This window comes from Marmota marmota, unplaced genomic scaffold (genome assembly GCF_001458135.2).
Source record: "Marmota marmota marmota unplaced genomic scaffold, marMar, whole genome shotgun sequence".
Classification (NCBI taxonomy): Eukaryota; Metazoa; Chordata; class Mammalia; order Rodentia; family Sciuridae; genus Marmota; species Marmota marmota.
Window position 1 is genome coordinate 6,591,011 of NW_025999968.1, and position 19,194 is coordinate 6,610,204.

At 35.7% G+C, this 19,194-nt stretch overlaps 2 protein-coding genes across 11 annotated transcripts in view; one reads left to right on the plus strand and one right to left on the minus strand.

Moving 5' to 3' along the window:
* Gtpbp8 (GTP binding protein 8 (putative)) overlaps nt 1–19,194 on the minus strand; it is a 34,941-nt gene that overhangs the window by 7,654 nt on the left and 8,093 nt on the right. For 2 of the 7 annotated variants that reach the window (XR_007347671.1, XM_048803306.1), the window contains exon 6: nt 12,440–12,462. The exons of 3 other annotated variants lie outside the window; for them this stretch is intronic. Coding sequence is in view for 3 of the 4 variants with exons in the window: in XM_048803306.1 (XP_048659263.1) it covers nt 12,440–12,462 (23 nt within the window). In the remaining variant the exon portion in view is untranslated. Of the gene's footprint in view, nt 1–11,198; nt 12,463–16,581; nt 17,246–19,194 lie in introns of those variants that run through there. 2 more of the 7 variants (XM_048803305.1, XM_015478513.2) reach the window with 2 other exon arrangements.
* On the plus strand, nt 43–14,602 carry Nepro (nucleolus and neural progenitor protein). Of its 4 annotated transcripts, none has more exons than XM_015478512.2 (9): nt 43–187; nt 2,310–2,464; nt 5,606–5,685; nt 6,022–6,153; nt 6,580–6,657; nt 8,187–8,542; nt 8,857–8,918; nt 10,948–11,204; nt 13,540–14,602. In XM_015478512.2, the coding sequence occupies exons 1-9, from the start codon at nt 82–84 to the stop codon at nt 13,997–13,999; spliced, it is 1,686 nt and encodes a 561-aa protein (XP_015333998.1). In that variant the 5' UTR covers nt 43–81; the 3' UTR covers nt 14,000–14,602. The 4 variants fall into 4 exon arrangements, with proteins under 4 accessions (XP_015333998.1, XP_048659257.1, XP_048659258.1 ...); XM_048803300.1 differs by lacking the exon at nt 43–187 and adding an exon at nt 238–702; XM_048803301.1 differs by lacking the exon at nt 43–187 and adding an exon at nt 1,157–1,385.

The following is a 19,194-nucleotide window of genomic DNA, read 5'->3' on the forward strand; positions in this document are numbered from 1 at the left end:
GCCTTGGCCTCTCCCCCCTCCTCTGCCGCTCCACTTGGTCTCGCCCAGCTCCGCCCATCGTAAGCCCGCCCCGTCTCCAAGATGGCTGCTGCCATGCCGCCGGGCCCGGAGCCGTGGAACCGCGTGAGGATCCCTAAGGCGGGGAGCCAGAGCACCGTGACCGTGCGGGACCCTGGCGCCTCCTTGAGTGAGTGAGGGGTCTGCGAGGAGCGCCGACGTTTCCGGAGGAGCCTTCGGGCCGGCCGGCGCCCGTGGAGCGGGGCGGGACTTCCTGAGTCCGGGGAACGCTGGGAAGGGGCGCTGAGCTGCGCAGCGTGTTCCGCTGCACCGGGCAGTGTGCGGAGGGCATCTGTCGCCCCCGGTTCTGGTTGTTGTAGTGAACCCACGTGCTAATGCAGGGCCAGGCTGGAGGGGGTCAAGGGCCAAAGTGCAGCTCCGCGCCCAGATGACACAGCTGGCGCCGGACTAAAGTGCCGCCTGGGAACGGGTAGAGTTGGCTCAGGCCGCCCAGATCTTGCTCTTGGACAGTTAAACCACTCCGGCCCGAGGAGCTGGGGAGTCACCCAAGCACTCTGGACTTAAGGCACAATCTTGCTGGACCTTTGGCTCCTTATCTGTAAAACAAGAATTTGCCTCCCGTACCCCTAACTAGCATGATGGATCTCCTGATGCAAATTAGGAGAGTGCTGTGTGAACTCAAGGGTTAGTAACATGATATATTGCTGTTTTTGGCAGTAGGATATAGTCGGTAGGAGCCTGGGAAAGTTATTAAACCTTTTTGTGCCTAAGCTCATTTTCTAATGAGAGTAGAAATAGTACCTTCCTCTTCAAGTCTGTCTTGGGGAATGCGAGTCTGTACTATATGGTGATAGACAAATGCTAGCATTTGTTAAAATTACATTAATAGAAAAATTTAATGACGTTTATTAATATTAAATATAGCCTATCAAATAAATCATCACCCCCGCCCCATTCCCTTCCATCCATCCTCTCAGTTTACCAATTAATCTTCCTTCCTCTATTCAAGAACTTTTAAAATAGAATTCTCGTTAGGCACGGGACATTGACCAATTCACTTCTCATCCCCAAGGCAGCCTTTTCTGACTTCAGATATTTGGGACAGTAAGATAATTCTGCATGTTGTATACAAACCTGCCTTTGCGTTAGAGCCATAGAACAGTTGACTTCTTTTACTTGACACCTTTGCAGATTAGGAAACTTCTGGGCACTGGTGTTCAGTCAGATATTCAACTAATATAACTTCTAGTGGACATGGTGGTTTCTCTTTTTAAATATGATCATCCTTCTGTTCACATGAGAGATTGGTTCCAGAAACCCTTTGAGTTCCAAAAATCTGCAGATGCTCAAGTCCTTTATATAAAATGGTACAGTATTTGCATATAACCTACACACATTCTTCTCTATCTTTAAATAATTTCTAGATTACTTATAATACCTAAGTATAATGTAAATATCATGTAAATAGCTTTTATACTGTATTATTTAGGAAATAGTGACAAGAAAAAAGTCTATACATATTCAGTCAGATGGATTATCCCTCAACCTCAAATATTTTCAATCTGAGATTGGTTGAATCCATAGATTTCACCCATGGATATAAAGGACTGACTACATATTCTTGTCTTTTTATGGTACCAGGGATTGAATTCAGGAATGCTTAACCACTGAGCCACATCCCCAGCCCTTTTTTATTTTTTATTTTGAGACAGAGTCTTGCTGAGTTGTTTAAGGCCTCAATAATTTCCTGAGGCTGACTTTGAACTTGTGATCCTCCTGCCTCAGCCTCCTGAGTCTCTGGGATTACAGGTGTGAGTCACCATGCCCTGCTTTTGTCTTTTTAAAAGTGATATCCGAATACAGTTTCTTTGACTTTAAAGGCTATGAATCTATCTGTTCTGTTTTGCTTACATGCATAGCAAAATGGGAGATTTAGAGAAGTATGTATGCCCAGCTTCAAAGTATTTAAAGTGTACACCAAATGAGTGACCGTATTCAGATGAGAAAAAAATTACTTAAGTCATGGTAAAATGCAGTGTAAAGATATATGTATTCTTGTAGAACAGATGTTCTCTTAATGATTTCTTGGAGTTTATATCATTGGTCACCATTTTCTAACTTCTCACTTATTTAGAATCCTTCGTTGTTTGTACAGTTGAGGTTGACTGTATTAATTTCATTTTTGATTGCTTTAAAACAAATAAGGAAAGGTATTTCTTCCAGTGTATTTTTCATATAGTATCCTTAATGTATAAATACATATTAAGTCTTATTAAATGTCTCTTCTTTAGACCTTTGCATTGCAGCTGTAATTAAAGAATGCCATCTTGTCACACGGTTGCTGAGGAGTCAAACCTTAGATGCAGAAGCAGATGTGTTATGTGCAGTCCTTTACAGCAATCACAACAGAATGGGCCGCCACAAACCTCATCTGGCCCTCAAACAGGTGAGGAGGAAGCCCTACGTTCAATGCCCAGATTGTTACTTGAAGAAGATGTAGATCACACTCTCACTATTTTATTATAATGGAAATCTCAGTAAATTACTTGTGATTTATAGGTCTGTAGCCCAGAGTTAAATGTGAGCCTTTCTGAAACCATTTCAAAAAAGTATTTTTTTTTTGTTTGAAAGTAAGTATGTTTAGATTAATTCTTTCCCAGTTTTTTCTAATTAGGAAGTAAAAAAAAAAAACATTTTCGTTTTGTGCAATCTATGTAATAGTGCCTTTGCTTACCTCAAAGATAAAGTGATCAAGGCAAAAGTGTCAAATATTAACAAACAATTATCTGAGCATATTTAAATCCTAAAATCCTAAAAAGAACAATATTTTGGTTTATTGTGGGGCACATAATCTAATCAAAAGTAAATGAATATATGGCAAGTTTTAGTATAAAGTGGTTTCCTGTAATTATAGAGCTTAAGACAAAATTGGGTCCTGCAGCTTGGACTAAAACATAGAGTAGAGCCTCTTAAGCTACATTCATTATGTGTTCATTCATTTATTCACTTTATTTGTGTAACAGACACCTTGCAAATATTGTTTACAACTTTATTTGTGCCAGGCACTGAGCTCCGTGCTGGGTATATAGGAATGAAAAAGACAAACATTGTCTCTAATCTTATAGACTCAACTTTCTTGTTAAATTTTTCCTCCCATTATTTAAGGCAAAAGGATGAAAAACTCTTCATTAAAGAAAGATCAGGGATCATGGTCTTTTCCTAAAGATTCCCTAGGATAACTTTTATCTGAGTGGAAGTAATCCAAAAGCAAAATTATTAACTCTCAGATTTAACATATTTTCCTCCTGGCTTCTAGGTGGTATATAATCACCCAGTCAAAAAAATTTGGTGTTTTATTGTCTCAGTTTCTTCTTTTTGTGTAGCTCTCCCAACCAGTTTATAAGTTGGAACTTTCTCTGCATCTCCTCTTCAGTTCTGGCTGCCATTTTCGTGTTTAGACCTTTTCAGCATGTAGTTCTTATTACCCTAACTGATGTTTTTTTTAGTCTGGCTTACATTTTGGTGTATTCAATTTAACAAAACTAGGTTATTAACCATCCTAAAACAACTTTGATTTTTAGTAATTCTCCATTGTGTCCCGAATAAAGTCAAAACTCCTTCGTTTGGCTCCTGGTATACTCTAATGATCTAGCCTCATCAGCCTTTGTTAGCTCAGGCTTCTCTCTGGCCTTCATGTATCTTGTGTTCTGGCCAACCTGAACTTTTTTTTTTTTTTTTTTAAAGCAGTACTGGAGATTGAACCTAAGAGCACTGTGCCACTGAGCTATACTCCAAGTGTTTTCAGTCATCTTAAAAAAAAAAAAATTGAGATAGGGTCCTGCTGAGATGCTGAGAGTGATGTCAAACTTGCAATCCTCCTGTCTCAGCTTCTTGAGTCACTAGTATTACAGGAGTGCACCACCATGTCTGGACAGCCTGAATTCTTAATATATTTACTATGTTTGTTCCCTCTTTTGAAAGGCTGTCTCATCTTCTAAGTCCCCTGGCAGTGATAAATTTTTCTTTCTAAGATGTAACATGAGTGTATGTTATGGCAATCCCATTTTGAGTTGCATTTTTATTATTAGTAGTAAAGTTGAGTTATTTTTTGATTATTTACTGTCTTGGCTTCCCTTTCATTTCTCTTATAGCATTTAATACAATCTGTGTTGAGGTACAGTTATTTGTGTATATGTTCCTTATATCCTTTAGCAGGGAACTTGTCTCATAGTGTCTCTCGCTGCTGCAGCTGTTACTGTCACTGCTACTGCTGCCTTATATCTCTTTAACATTTCACAGTTTACAGAGAACTTTCACATACATTGAGATTTAATATTTTCTCTTCAAAAGCCGGATACTGGGATTTGCCTCTTAACACTCCCTCAAATGGAGCACAAAAAATATTTTTGATTCCTCTTTTGTGTGACAATTCTTTTGAATGTAGTAAGACTTGTTATGTTCTTCCATGTCCTGTCTCTTCTTTGCTCAAGTTCTCAATTTTTTTTGGTCCTGTCTCTTGAATCACAGTTTATTTAGTTTACCAAGCACCTTACCTTCTTGGTTTGTTGTTACCTCTCTCAAAGAGTGGCGTTCAGATTTAAAAACTGAAAAAGATAGGAGCGGATCCTAAGAATTTAAGGATTGTTGCTTTTAAGTATTATTCTGAAAATTGCTGTTAGATAGAATCCTTAACTTTCATTCAATTTCGTAGTATACATGTAACTCCAGCAAGATACTATTGTTGCTGGTACCAGTACACATCCAAATCTATATAGTCTTTAAATTATGGATACAGTCCCATGCATACCCTTTGTGTGGAATTTCTTGATAACTACAGAATTCTTGGACCATTCTGTATAATGAGTAGCTCTTGCCATTTTTAAAAAATGGTATTTAGTGCCTACTTCTAAGAACTGGATTATACCGGTGATCAAAATGGACAAAATACAGTGTGGTGCTTAGAGAACATTTTGGAGAGAAAGGCAATGAATCAGTCAATTAGTTAATAATGATATGTCAGTGGTGGTAAGTGCTGTGAAGAAAAGGAGGGAATTGCAATTTTTAATAAAGTACATCAATTTTTATTTTAGCATTTAAATATTTTATATATCATCTTATTTTTACTACTAGAAATTGGAAAATGCCTTACTATATCTCCTAGCATGCTTCGTTGAGATAACATTTGTTCAGTGACTCAGTCACTTTTCTCATATTTGTGGTACTTTATAGACTGTTGAAATTTAGTAGTTAATAATTTAATATCTTGTTTTAATGGCTTCACTATTATAAAGCATGTTGCTTCATCAAATACTCATTTTGGCTCCTTTTATCACGTTCTGGCATTTAGTAATTTCTTAATCATTATCTTATTTGAGCAGTTTGTTGAGTAGGATAAATTCCATATTTGTAACCAGAAGCAATTGTTTTAGGTTTTGGATTTCTTTACCCTTAAACATTAAACAAAAGGTATTCTGTAGTATATTTAGCTTGTTTTCACATTTTGAAAGTATGGTTTCTTTGCTTTCCTGGTCATATCAAGTGAACCTTGACTGCATTATACTGACTTGACCTGCTCTTTCTTTTTCAGGTTGAACAATGTTTAAAACGTTTAAAAAACATGAATTTGGAGGACTCAATTGAAGATGTATCTGAGCTGCTTTCTTCCACGTAGGTGGTCTATTGCTTTGTGTTGTGCTGGGCTGGGAACTTGATGTCCTGTCGTGTTTCCCCTTTAGATTTTCTCTGCTTGGTGGTGGGGTATAACCAGTTATACCTCAGCTATACAGTTTTGTTTTATATAAGGGGCATCTGGTGTTTGCGGTTATCTCCTTCTGTTGGTCTGTGGGAAAGAGTGGAGTGACTTTGAAAGCTGGATCATAATAGGCTATATTGAAACATCAGTTGGTTATTATTGAGTATACTTTTTGAGCTTCTCTTGAAAACTGCTATAGAAATGTTTTTTTGTTTAAAAATGAAATAATGCACTTTTCTGTTTTTGTCAAGTGAAAGTCAGCCTGCATCTGCCAAAACGTGTGTCATCCCCAGCCAACCAGTGGTGGAATTGGTGTTGATGAAGGTTTTGGGAGCCTGCAAGTTGTTACTCCGCTTGTTGGACTGCTGTTGCAAGGCATTTCTGTATCCTTTAATCTATTAAAATAACTTCCTGTGAGTGGGCATTGTCTGGATATATTTAACAGTATTTCTGTTTGAAAGCAAGGGCCTGATAAATGTTATAACCTGTGAGAATTTTAAAAATTTTGTTTTTTGGCCTTCTTTTCCTCGTAATTGGTAGATATGGCCATTGGCAGACATTCTTTCTCTAGCACATATTATCTTCAAAGCACTGGCAGCTAGAAAATTCTTAGGCTTAGAAGTTAAATTTAAGAACTTCTAAGTTATGTTGATTACTATATTTTTACATTTTTGTGACATTAAGGGGAACATGCTTTAAGTCTTCAAGATGATTCTTTTTACTTTCAATCTATTTCTTCTTTCATAATTGTAACTTGCAAAGCACAGATTACTTTTGTTTTGTTTTCCCACCTTAAATTGATTCTCCAGCTTAACTGTGAAACATCTAGGATTGCAAGAGTTTATTATTTTAAATCTTGTGATGGTTGGGCTGGTGAGCAGATTCTGGTACGTACATGGCCTTTAACATAAAAATAACAGATTTTTATTTCTTTTTCATTTCTCTACCTCAATCTAGGTTTCTTATTAGTAGTTTTTATATAGTTTCATTTCATATTGTTTTTTCATGGGATGCTGAAGGTGCAGGAGTCCCTTTCTTTATCTGATCAGTTTACTTTTGGTAGATTGGGAAGCTAAGTGCTGATGATTATGTCAAAGGAGTAGCCTTTGAATCTGAAACCAAAAAATTCAGCTTAACATTAAACAACTGAAGAAATGAATTCCTAGGATTTGGAATAAAAAAAATTGGTGGCAGAGATTGCATTGCAATGGGCTTTTTTTTTTTTGGAACTAGATATTTAACCAAGGGGCACTTTACCACTGAGCTACATCCCTAGTCCTTTTTTTAGGGGGTGGAGTGGGGAGGGACAGGGTCTTACTAAGGTGCTTAGGGCTTCACTTAGTTGCTAAGGCTGCTCTGGAATTTGTGATCTCCTGTCTCAGCTTCCTGAGCTGCCAGGATTAAAGGTATGTGCCATAACTGGTGGGGCTATTTAAAATAATGATATTCTTATACTGGCTATACCATGATTCTTTTTGCCACTTAGTTTCTAAGTTTTTTAAAAAATATTTTTAGCTGTAAATGGACACTATATCTTTATTTTTATTTGTTTATTTTTATGTGGTGCTGAGGATTGAACCCAGTGACTTACAGGTGCGAGGAAGAACTCTACCACTGAGCTAAACCCCAGCCCCTAGTTTCTAATTTTTAATGAAAGTGAAAAATACAATTTGATATTCCTTATGTGCTACAGATTTTCCTTCCTCCTGAAACAGCACTGTTTTTAGAGGCCTGTTTAGTTGATGTAAAGAAAACTTGGCAATACTTGCAAACTAAAGAGACATTCTCTTGAATTTCCTAACATATATATTGTGAAAATGATTTGATGAATAGTTAGATTCAGAATTGGTTCATTAGCTCTAATTTTTGAATGTAAAACTGAAAAATGTAGAAAATTCTTTCTGCATTCAGTGACTGAAAACCTTGCTTTGTTGTCTAACTTGGATCTATCATGTACTATTTCTTATCACTTTGCTTTTTATTCTGCTTTTTCTTAATCAGAGGGAATACCATTTGAATTACTGTCATTTATCTTAAAATGTTTAACATTTGTTATTCTTTTCTGTAATGAAAAGAGATTTAACTTTTGCTGATTACAAGCATACATGCTTATAACATAAAAATGTGAAGTATTTGAAATTTGCTTAAAATCTCATCAAGATAAAACCACCTATTAAATTTTTATGTGCATTCTTTGACATAGCTCTCTACTCTTTGTTTTTGAGTATTGTTTTGTACTTGAATTTGTCTGTTGTGCTGGATTAAACCAACTACTTGCAACTTGCATAGTGGTGTTGTTTTTAAATCTATACTGATAGAGCTTGATAACCATTTGTTTTCAGTTTTGAATCTTATAGTTTATTATGTAATCTACATTGTAATTACTAGCTAATCTATGAGCTCCTGTTCTTTCTAGGGTTCTCTATAAAGGTGTTTTAAGAAGGTTGATTTCTTTATATGAGCCATTGTTTGGATTACTTCAAGAGATCACTAGGATTCAACCCATGCCTTACTTTAAAGGTTTTACCTTTCCTTCTGATATTGCTGAATTTCTAGGACAGCCCTATCTTGAAGTCTTTAAGAAAAAAATGCCTACAGCTTTTGCAGCTAAAGGAGTAGCTAAGCTACTAAATAAACTCTTTTTAACAAAAGAACAATCTTCAAGGTCCAGCGAAGACACTTTACTTAGAATTTCCAAAAAAGCTAAACAAATGAAGACCAATATACAGAATAATGTGGATCTTGGACAGCCAGTAAAGAATGTCTTCAAAGGTAATTTGCTTTGATATAGTACATATTCTAATTAAATAAAACTTTTAAAAGCACAATGTAGTCATACATTGTATAGAAAGAAATTCTCTGTCTCACTGCTGAATGTTAACCCACCCTGATTAGAGAGGTATAGTTACACCTATGTTTTCCAAGACTGAGCACTTAAAAGTTCTTTGTTAGAAATATTTTTTTGCTTGTTTTATTCCCTTTATTTCTTTTGTAGTAACTTGGCAAGAAATGTGCACTTAAGAATTTGTTGGAGATTTGAAAATACCATTCCTAAGTTTTTCTATCTGATTTTTCTACCTCCACAGAAAAATCTACAGGATTTGATGTGAGGTCTTTCTGCAAACAGCTGAAACACAAAGCCACTGAGGTTTGTCTGACTTAATTTAATACAGCTTTTGATTTCTGCTAATTTGTAGAGGATGTTACTCACAAAGAACAGGGAATAAATCCTAGTTCTCTCTTTATGCCCAGCTTTAAGGTTGGTGCCTTATTAGTTGTGTGTATGCTTTTGAATGAATAGAGGCAGGGAATTTTTTAATGCTTCCAGTTAATTCAGTTAATAGAATGCTTTCAGAAATGTTTTAGTAGGAGTTTCTTTAGAATTTTAAAGTGACCATAACATCTATTATAAGTATGGACTACACTGCAGTTTAGTAAGAGTATGGGCTTTGCAATCAGACAGATGTTTTGAATCCTAGCCTTGGTTTATACTAGCTGTGTGACCTGTCAGTTCCCTGGTCTCTTCATACCTCTATTTTATAATAATAGTATGAACCTCACAGGGTGTGGATAGTTTTAATACATACAAAGCGTTCAGTGGGGTCTGGAGCGTGGTAAGCATTTAATTGGTGTTAGACATTACTAGCAATTGTCATCACTTTTATCATCCTCCTCATTTGTTATGAGGTTATTTTCTTCTTATTGAGTTCAAACTTTAACATGATTCCTCTCTTTAGTTAGTGCCTGTAAATTCTGTTTGTTCTGTACTTAACAACAGTTAAGTATGTCAGTGTCAACCCTTTTTCACCATGATAACTACTTGATTTTTATTATCCTTTATCTTTGTAAAATGTCTTTCTTCTCGTTTCATTTGTCGTTTTTCTTCTTCCATTCTATTTAATAATTATTAATCATTTCTAATAAGTCACAGTTTTTACAAGGACTTCAGATTGCCAGGGGGAGGCATGAAAATAATAGCTAATATTTTCTGTGCCTGACATTGCTCTAAATGTTTTATGTGCATTAACTCATGCAATCTTCTGAGAAGTCCTGTGAAGCAGATAATTTTATTACTGATTTCATGTTTCAGATGGGGAAATTGAGGCATAGAAAGACTTAAGAAATTGCCAGGCCACACACTGAATGAGTGGAAGAGCTGGATGCAGGCAGTATATTTTCTTTACTACTATTGCAGCCCCCAAATATTTTTAATTCAATTCTGTCTCAGAGAGCTATGGTACCTTGTGATCCTTGAAACTTTTGCAGCTTGTCCAGCTGCTTGTAGATGAGCTGGTTTTGAAACTGGTTGGTTGATGTCCCTTTCAAGAGTAATAACTACCATATTTTTAGAAGTTGACACTATTGTGCCATTTGCTTTTAAGGGTAAACTTGTTTTATTGATCACCAAACAAAATGTTGATGGGTCTCTACTTTTATATTTTGCATTTCTTTTTTAAGACGAGTGTGAGAAATTTAGAAAGAAGGTAAGCTTTGAAAGGAGACTAGAAGCAGACTTAGTAGGTGGCATGTTTTCATAGGAAATAGTAAAAGTTAGTAAAATCCAAACTTGACTTGATATATCGAAAGAAGGGATTGAAACAATAAAGGTGCCTTGTAAGAAAATGGTTTAACTGAAATGGAAATGTTGCTCACTTAAGCATTTTTAACATGTTCACTCTTTGTTAATTAAATGATTGGTAGGTCTGCTTTGTTGGATACTTTGCAGGCTCCACGTCCCCCCATCCTCAAGTATTTTCAGTAACATTTATGACTCATTATTGAAGAAGGTTACTTAGCAGATAGACCAGCTTTGAGTTTAAAGGTTCTCAATCCAAACTGAAGTGTTTTTCCATTATTAGGCTTTGACTGGTATTTAACCATTTGGAGTTTCATTCTTGTGTGTATCTTGATGTGTGCACTAGAAATATTTATATTGAGTTTCATGGGTCCATCTAATTCAACTGTCTTAGTATAGAAATGGGGAAAAAACAAATTGTGCTAGGAGATGAGAATAAAAAATTAAGATTTTTAGGACAAAAGGATAATACAGCAAAGTTTTCCTTCTTTTAAAAAGACTGATTATTTTAAACTTCTGATTGAGTCAGCTTTCCTTCTTGTCATATATTTACAAATCATTAATGTATTTAATATATTTTCTTCATCTTTTCACATTTCAGGAGACCAGCTTTGAGTTTAAAGGTTCTCAATCTAAACTGAAGCCAACAAAACATTCTCAGAAAGTGATACGAACTACTCCTGCCAGAAATTTTGTGCAACGATTCCGAGAGGCCAAGACTTTCAAACAACTCTCTGAAGCAATTCAAATGGCAATTACATGGTGCAGGAGCACAAAACTCAAGGCTCAGGCTACCTTTCTGGGTAACAAACTTCTTAAAAGTAACAGGCTTAAACATGTGGAAGCTCAAGGTTATAGGTAAGGATATTACAAAAATTATATTTCTTTTTCTGTTGTTGCTTAGGGCAAAAGTATTTATATTCAAGTCTCTTTTCTTTAAAATAGGATGTCTAGCAGCTCTAACTGTGCTGAAAGTGAGATCTACTCAAATTGTAATTTCATTTCTTGCTTTTGTCATATGGGCATAGTTATGTTATTGGGAGAAAGAAAGCAAACTTAGGTTAATTGGACCTACTCACTAGTACTTTTTATCATTCCCATCTATTCATTCAGGAAGCATTAAGAATGTCTGGTGTGCAAAGCTTGAGGACACTGATGCAGGAGGAAGACTGGTCCTTAGGAAGCTTATGCTTTAGTGGGACATGTGGCCTTTCTGCACACAGTGTAGTGAGATGAAGGTGTGAGCGCAGGAATGGGAGCCTGTACCTCAAGGTCCCCCACACCAGGCTGCCAGCATCCAGGGTCAAGCTAGATGTTCAGAGGAGTTACTCCTCATGTATTGATGTCTTTCTTTTCCTGTGATTTTTATACTCATAGAACTGTTTATGATTATAGGCCAGTGTTGCCTGAAGCATTATTTGAAGTTATAGCTACTTCAGGGCTCTTATTTTTACTGAAAATAATAGATGCTGATGGTACCAATTCACACATAGACAGGCATAAAGATCCTTATTCCTTTCACAGAGGCAGTTATCACTCTGACTAGTTTTTTATGTTCAAGAAATATTCTATCACACACCGTAATTTCTTACTGATAGCCATAAACATGTAACTACCCAGGGCTTTATAATGTTTCTTGTGGATGAACCACCGTAACTGTCTGAAATTTAAGGTTTGTTTTAAAAATTATGAAAAAGATATTTCTACTTTAGAAAAAATGTGGTATATAATGGGGATTTTTGTAGCAAATTCTCACAACGATGCTTGGGAGAAGTTGTTGAATATTCCTAGGGATGAACTAGAAGGTTTTTAACATTGGGATCCCCTAGAGGTCTATAGTCATCTTAAAGGGATGTATTCTAGGGTTGGAAATAGCTAGAGATGGTGAGAGGCCCTTTATTCAAGATTGGGTTGGATGAGGCAGAGATGATGATTAAAAGTTAATGAGAAATGGGAAATTACCAGGGAATGAAATTGACCAAATTATGTTATGCAAGTATGAAAGTGTCATGATTCCACTATTATGTATAATTGCAAAGCATAATAAAAATCATTATACAAAGAGGGGGAAAAAAAAGATCTCATCAGCTTACCTGAAGGGGACAGCTCTGAATGTCTGTGGAAGGAAGGAAGGAAGGAAGGAAGGAAGGAAGGAAGGAAGGAAGGAAGGAAGGGAGGGAAGGAGTTAATGAGAACAATCACAAAGTTGTTTATTGGTTAAGCCACTATAGTCTGTACTTCCCTAAGTGTAGTCCTCTTTCACATTGTCCTATTTAGCTGTTTCATTTTTTTTGTACTACACTTTATATTTAATTTCCACAATAACTCCATGAGGTAGGCAACATTATTCTCATTTTATAGATGAGGAAATGGAGGATTTTTGCATAAGGTGTAATTACTGGAGGCTTAGAACTCAATTCAGGTTCTCTAATTCCTGTTCCTATTCATTCTCTCTTCATTTCAATATAAGAGTTACACCTACACTTTCTCTGTTAAATGTCACCACTTAGAGTAAGAATAGTTTCGAAACAGAGATCATGGATTACTTCAAATGTTTGTATTTGTTTTAAAAGTAACAAGGGAAGTGGGATAGGGAGTGTAGACCTATGTTAATATTTTAAAATTTGGCCATTACAGTGAGGCAGTTCAGTAAGCATTGATGAACCTATGGTAGTGCACCCTATTTAGAAACAAAAATACCTTTTAGAATCAACTGTTTGAATGCAGAATTTTGAACACTTGAAGATGATGTGCTATAGACTGCATTTCAGGTAGCTCAAGGCTACCTGAAGTTTGTATGGCAGAGGACCTGATTCCTTTTTTCTTGTTCATTTCCTCTGTCAACATGAGTTGCTTGTCCAGATGTGGATAACTGTGTACTGATGGATTTTTTTCACTTGTGATGTTTTGCATTTCCACTTCTGATACACTATGAGGGCAGAGTTGATCATTCAGCAAAACAAAGACACATCTGCCTATAATCTGAATCAGAGGGAGGTTTTGCTCTGAAAATTTGAAACTCCAGTTTCCTTATTTCCTTCTATTATGATTCTGAGATTATACATAGGGAGAGGACTTGTAAATAAATTGTGTCCTTTTCTGTAGGAAGTTGGTAGAAAGGAAACATGTTTAAAAAGTGCTTGAATTATTTGCATCTCAAAAAGTTCAGACTTTTTTTCTTTTTGTCCTTTAGTTTGCCAAAGAAACTAGAGTGCATAAAAACATCTATTAGCAACTGTCTTCTTCGTGGCTCAGGAATCAAAACTTCAAAGTATCATCTGAGACAAAGGAGATCACAGAATAAATTTTTTCTGAGACAAAGGAAACCACAGAGAAAGTTGCAGTCAATTCATCTGAAGGAAATACAGCAGTTCTCTTCAAAGAGTGCTACAGACACCAGTGCTAAGTGGAGACTCTCATGCCATACAGTTCAGAGAACTAATCCTGGTCCTTACAGTAAGCAGCTCTTGAGTAGCAGACTTTCAAGTCCTGTCAAACAAACTAAGGAGCAACAGATTCATGAGAACCTCCTAGGAAGCAATGGAAGTGAATGTGATTCATGGATAAAAATACAAATAAACAAAGAGAGTATGCCAGAATCTGTTAAGGAGACAGATGACATTGATGACATTTTTGCTTTAATGGGAGTTTAGATGTTCATATGTGAGACTTTTAAGTAGTTAACAATCTGAGTCAGTCTTCTGCTGTTTTAAGAGGAGCTGCTTCTGTGTAACATCACATAGGAGTTCATTTTGGTTCAGTAAACATTTATAGTTGCTTTGTGCCATTTATCAACAAGTGTTTATTTTGTTTTGACTACATGACAGGTATTAAGATGAAAAGTCTGTCAGTCTGCCCTTGAGAAACAAATGTAATTCCTTGACTGGGGCTGATAGGTCCCTAAAAATTTGAATAGTTTTATGATTTACCAGGGAATGAAGACCTGAATAATAAAGTTTGCAAAAACTCCTGTGCCTTAAGGTAAATGGGGAGTAAATTGGAGACTAGCAAGGAAGTACCCTTGAGGGTCACTTAGTCCTTTAAGTCCACCTCTAAATACCAATGTTTATAGCTTCCATCCATTGTGCTGTCTTGTTTATGTATTAGACTGAATTGTTTATGTATTAGACTGAATTATTACTGTTTTGTCAGTAATTTGTATTTATTACCAGAGACAGGGAACAACCATTATTTCTCTTCATTTGTTCACCTTATCCCACAGGAGGGTACATTAAAATACTTTTGAAGTTTTTCAATAGATTTTTAGTTATTTGTTAATACTGTTGATGTGGTACCAATCAAGGATTTTTTTTCTCCCTAGTAAACCTTTTCCATTAGGGATATAAGATGGCTTGTGGTTACATGTGAAATGCAACAGGATAACAAAGAAGTATTAGGAGACACAAAATATGCCCTGGAATAAAGGTATAATTTGTTGTTGGGTGCTGATGATATTATCTGGTATTTGCATGTGCTTGTACAATTGGCCTGAGAGGCTAAATCTTCATGTATTTCCAAATAATGATGTGAAATTTAAGGTATTGCTCAAATGTACAGACTTGACTGGAGTTAAGTTATTATGCTTCTCAGGTAGCCTTAAGTTTTATGTTGTTTCAGAGACAGGAAAAGAATACAGTGCCCTCACATATTCTGCATCCTTCCTTTCCTCAGCCATCCTACCATTTTTTTCCTCTGTATTTCCTTTCCATTTTTTACCCACCTTTGTTCTTTCCATCTGTTTTCTTCATTTTCTCACTTATCTGTATCAGTGGTTCTTGAACTTTTCATTTTTTTGAGTCACCTGGTAAGTTATTTAAAAATAGAATCATAGCCTCTTCTCTTAGATTGATAAACATGGACCAGGGATGAGGCCAGAAGTCTGCATGTTTATTTTAATAAGGAGCTCAGGAGATTTTGATTCAAGTGACCCCAAATCCAGAGCCAATGATATAAATACTGGTTAGCTTCTCTCCTGAAACACTGTTAAACATCCTGTTTTTAATTTGGAATTCTTAATTTCTAGACTAACTATTCCTTCTGGCCTTTTGACAAATGGCAGTAAGTAGCTACTTGGTGCCTTAAAACATGGACAGTGACATACACATACCACTCCATCTTCTGCCATGTGAAGCCTAAGGACTGCTAGCAAGAAAGCTATTACCAGGAAAGAACCCTCAACCTTGTTCCCCCAGGACCATAAACCAACATAAATCTCTTTTCTTGATAACTCTGAAGAAAAATTACCAAAAATTCCAGGACAATATCAAGGATGTTGTATTCATGACAATCTAGAAATGTGATCAGTGTCTAAATGGCTTTGTATCCTGTGTATTTCCTTTACATATTGGGAAATGAAGGTAAATTAGTAAGAGAAGAGCTGGTGTAGAATAGCTTTGTCACCCTAGGTCCCGGTTTATTTTGGGGAATTGTTAATATTCAAACACCTATTTACTATCCCAAGAAACTTCTTGGAAGATTTCACATCCTAATTTCTAATTTAGAAGATAAAATGAAAGGTCCCTACATTTTTAAAAAAATTTTTTAGTTGTAGGTGGACACAATAACTTCATTTTATTTTTATGTGGTGCTGAGGATTGAACCCAATGATGCCTCATGCATGCTAGGCGAGCACTCTACCACTGAGCCATAACTAACTACCCAGTCCTAGAATTAAGATTTAAGGTCAGTCTTGCTGCTGCTTTTACTTTGATGTGATTCCACTGAGCTAGTCAGTTTTCCTATGTGTAAGTTTCAGCATCTGAAGTGGCATTTTTGTTCAAAAATCATAAATTTTTATAGTTGAAAGAAACTTTGGTCATCATCCCTCATAAAAACCAGAGTGGTTCAGTGAGTTTAGGTTGAGTTATAAAGCCTGGGTTGGACTATCAGCTGAGCATTTTTTTCTACTAACCTTTGGGTTAATCATCTTCATTGCTTCCGTTTTCCTTTACAAATTAATCTTGCTTAAAGCTCATTTTTGTTTTTCACTAGAGAATATGTCAATTCCTTAATGACAATGTTTTATGATAAATACCTATGACTTTTGCTATATTCCTTGGTTAGTTTGAATTTACAAATATGTAGCCATATATCACCTCATGTAATACCATTTCAATCTTAATATATTGTTTATGTCATTATAGTTACAAATGAATTTAAGAGAACTAAGTAATTTTCCCAAGGACTTAGATATTAGATCTGGAACTTAAACTTAAATTCTTGTTTTTTTTTTTGATTCTAATCTTGGGTTTACCTAAAGGTGAATGATTCCAGGCTGAAATGATTGGTGTTCCAACATGGACTGACAAGTTTTACCAAGAATAATTCTTTTAATACTCAACTAAGGACTTAGGAAAAAATTAATTATAAGCATACAGCAGTATCCTTCAACTTACCTATTAATGCTTAACAGAAAAGCAGCTACTTTTATTTAGTCCATTTTAATATTAAAAAAATATACATGATAGACATTTTCTTTAAAAGATAAGCTCAATAAATAACATGGCAAACCTTTCTCTACATAGTAGTAATACGTTTTCATTTTATGGATTTTTAAAAATATGCTCTTGCTTGTCAGTTTGTTAAAATAGGAAAACCAACTAGCATTTGTTCTACTGAGCAGATAATTATTTATAAACCCTTTGTCCCCCAGGCACCAATTCATTCTTATTTTGAGAAGATGCAAGTTTTAAAGCTTGCATCCCCTGAAGTGATCCTCCTGCAAGTTACAGATATACAACATTTAAAACAATATTGAAATTTTTCTAGATGTTGAACTCTAGTGGCACACAGAATTTTGAAACTTCATCTTTGAAACTAATGGATACCATTAGTTAAGATTTCCTGTTATATTAGCTATAAAACATTTCAGCAGATGGATTCCAGAATAGGTCACAGCACTGTGAAAAGAAAAGAAAAATAATTTTTTTCTTTACCTCAGAGGTAGTAATAGATCTTAATTATCTCACTTAAAGTTATTTACAAACTTTTGTGATTCCATGTATGAAGCAAAATGTCTTTTAATTTGTTCTGCCTTTACTCTGTTTCCTCAGCTTCTTACAGGATTTATTATTTGATGATCCACAGTATCTGCTCCATTTCCCTCATAATTCTAAAAATTTTACTGTACCTTTTATTTTACTATTTCCCAGAATTAGTTTTGATATTTTTAGTTTGTTGTTTTCATAACAAAAATTCCACCACCTTGATAATTCAGAACTTTCGTTAGGTTTTTTATCTTTTTTAAAAAATCACCCTCCATTATTGTAAGTTTTGTTTACCTGTCTATCTTTCTCTATCCAATCATTAAGCCATTCCTCCCAACCTTCCTGTCCATCCATCCATCTATCCATGGAGCTCAACCACATCAATTCTCAGTTTTTTTAAAAATACATTATGATTTTATATATAGGTAGAATATTTCCTACAGTATCACTAATTCCTTTCATAATTAAGTAAGCATTTCCTGGTCAAAGCTGCTTCCTTGAGAAAAGCCCATAATGATTCTTATAATTGGAGTTACACATACATAAACATTTAAAGAGAGACACAAGTTGGATGGTTCAAACAGTATGAAACCCTGAATTTATGTGTAACAAACATTTCTGTCAGCTCATAATTTTCTCTGTCCTTAAAATCAGTTCTCATTCACTTGGAATTTTACACATAGACAACTACAGAAGCAATTTTATAGTGCCTACTTATATATTTCTTCCATACCATTTATGAAACAGATTGATCCCAGTATTCAATCTTAGGGAAGCCTTTCACCATTGATATTTTCTAGGCTGCTGGGTTAGAGTTCATACATAAAGATTAGCACTTGACCTTTGCCTACAAGCTTGAAAACCAAACCTTGCCAGACTAAATGTCTACCACACAATTCACCGTTCTCCTACCACAAGCAAACGAAGAATACCTGATTTCTTTATAATAACCATTTGTGAATAGGCCAAACTCTCTTCTGAAGGCCTCACCATAGGGTTGGTCATGCAAGTAAAAGCAGGAAGTCCATATACCTATTTTCTGCATGGGATTTTGGAAGCTGTGAGTACATTCCTATAAATGGTCACTGTTACAGTGAATGCTTAAGCTCTTGAAGCTCAGTAGGCTGTCATGTCTCAGTTCTTAAAATGCGAGTGGTGTAAGACTTTAATCATTAATCACCTGTGTTGAGGATGGATGGTAGCAGCAGTGATTCCAAGGTCATGCTGGCAGAGAAAGTTGGCATATCTAAAGAAGAAAATGTCCCTAAAAAGTACCAGAAATCTGATAATCTGGGTCACAGGCCTGACTCTGCCATCCACTATCGACTGGCATTATTAAACTTAACATTATTATATGCTTCATCTGTATGGCAATCACATTCTAGCATCACATTTTTACCGGAGAGAGAAAAGACTCAGAAAATGAAATAAGCTGCTTTAAAAGCCATAACCAAAAAGTACAGGAACTATGCTATGTAAGATCAGAGTGGTCTGACCACTATTTAGCAAATAACTGCAATTCTCAATTTCTCTGATTTGCAACCTTGTCTGTGAAATCGGCATGTTTACTATGAGGATCAATGAAGTATTTTGAATGCTTAATAGACTCCCTTCAAAACCATCTGTTTTCAGACGTCCTAATTGTTCTTAATGTCAAGTCACAATCTGACAGGAATGGTCTAGTGGCACAGAGCCCATAGAAATATGGGACTATTCCTTGATCACTGCCTTGTTTTGAACATTGTAAGTCCACTGATGTAGCCTAAAAAAAGACCCAAATTTTCTTCCAGTCACATTATGTGGTAGTTCAAACTCAACTTATGGTCAACTAAAACAATATTTTTCAACAAATGATTTTGTTT

Coding starts and splice junctions, on each gene's coding strand:
- Nepro (XM_015478512.2), top strand. CDS start 82: ATGGCTGCTGCCATGCCGCCGGGCCCGGAGCCGTGGAACCGCGTGAGG. Junction 188..2,309: donor GGACCCTGGCGCCTCCTTGA/GTGAGTGAGGGG, acceptor TCTCTTCTTTAG/ACCTTTGCATTGCAGCTGTA. Junction 6,154..6,579: donor TGCTGTTGCAAGGCATTTCT/GTATCCTTTAAT, acceptor TTGATTCTCCAG/CTTAACTGTGAAACATCTAG.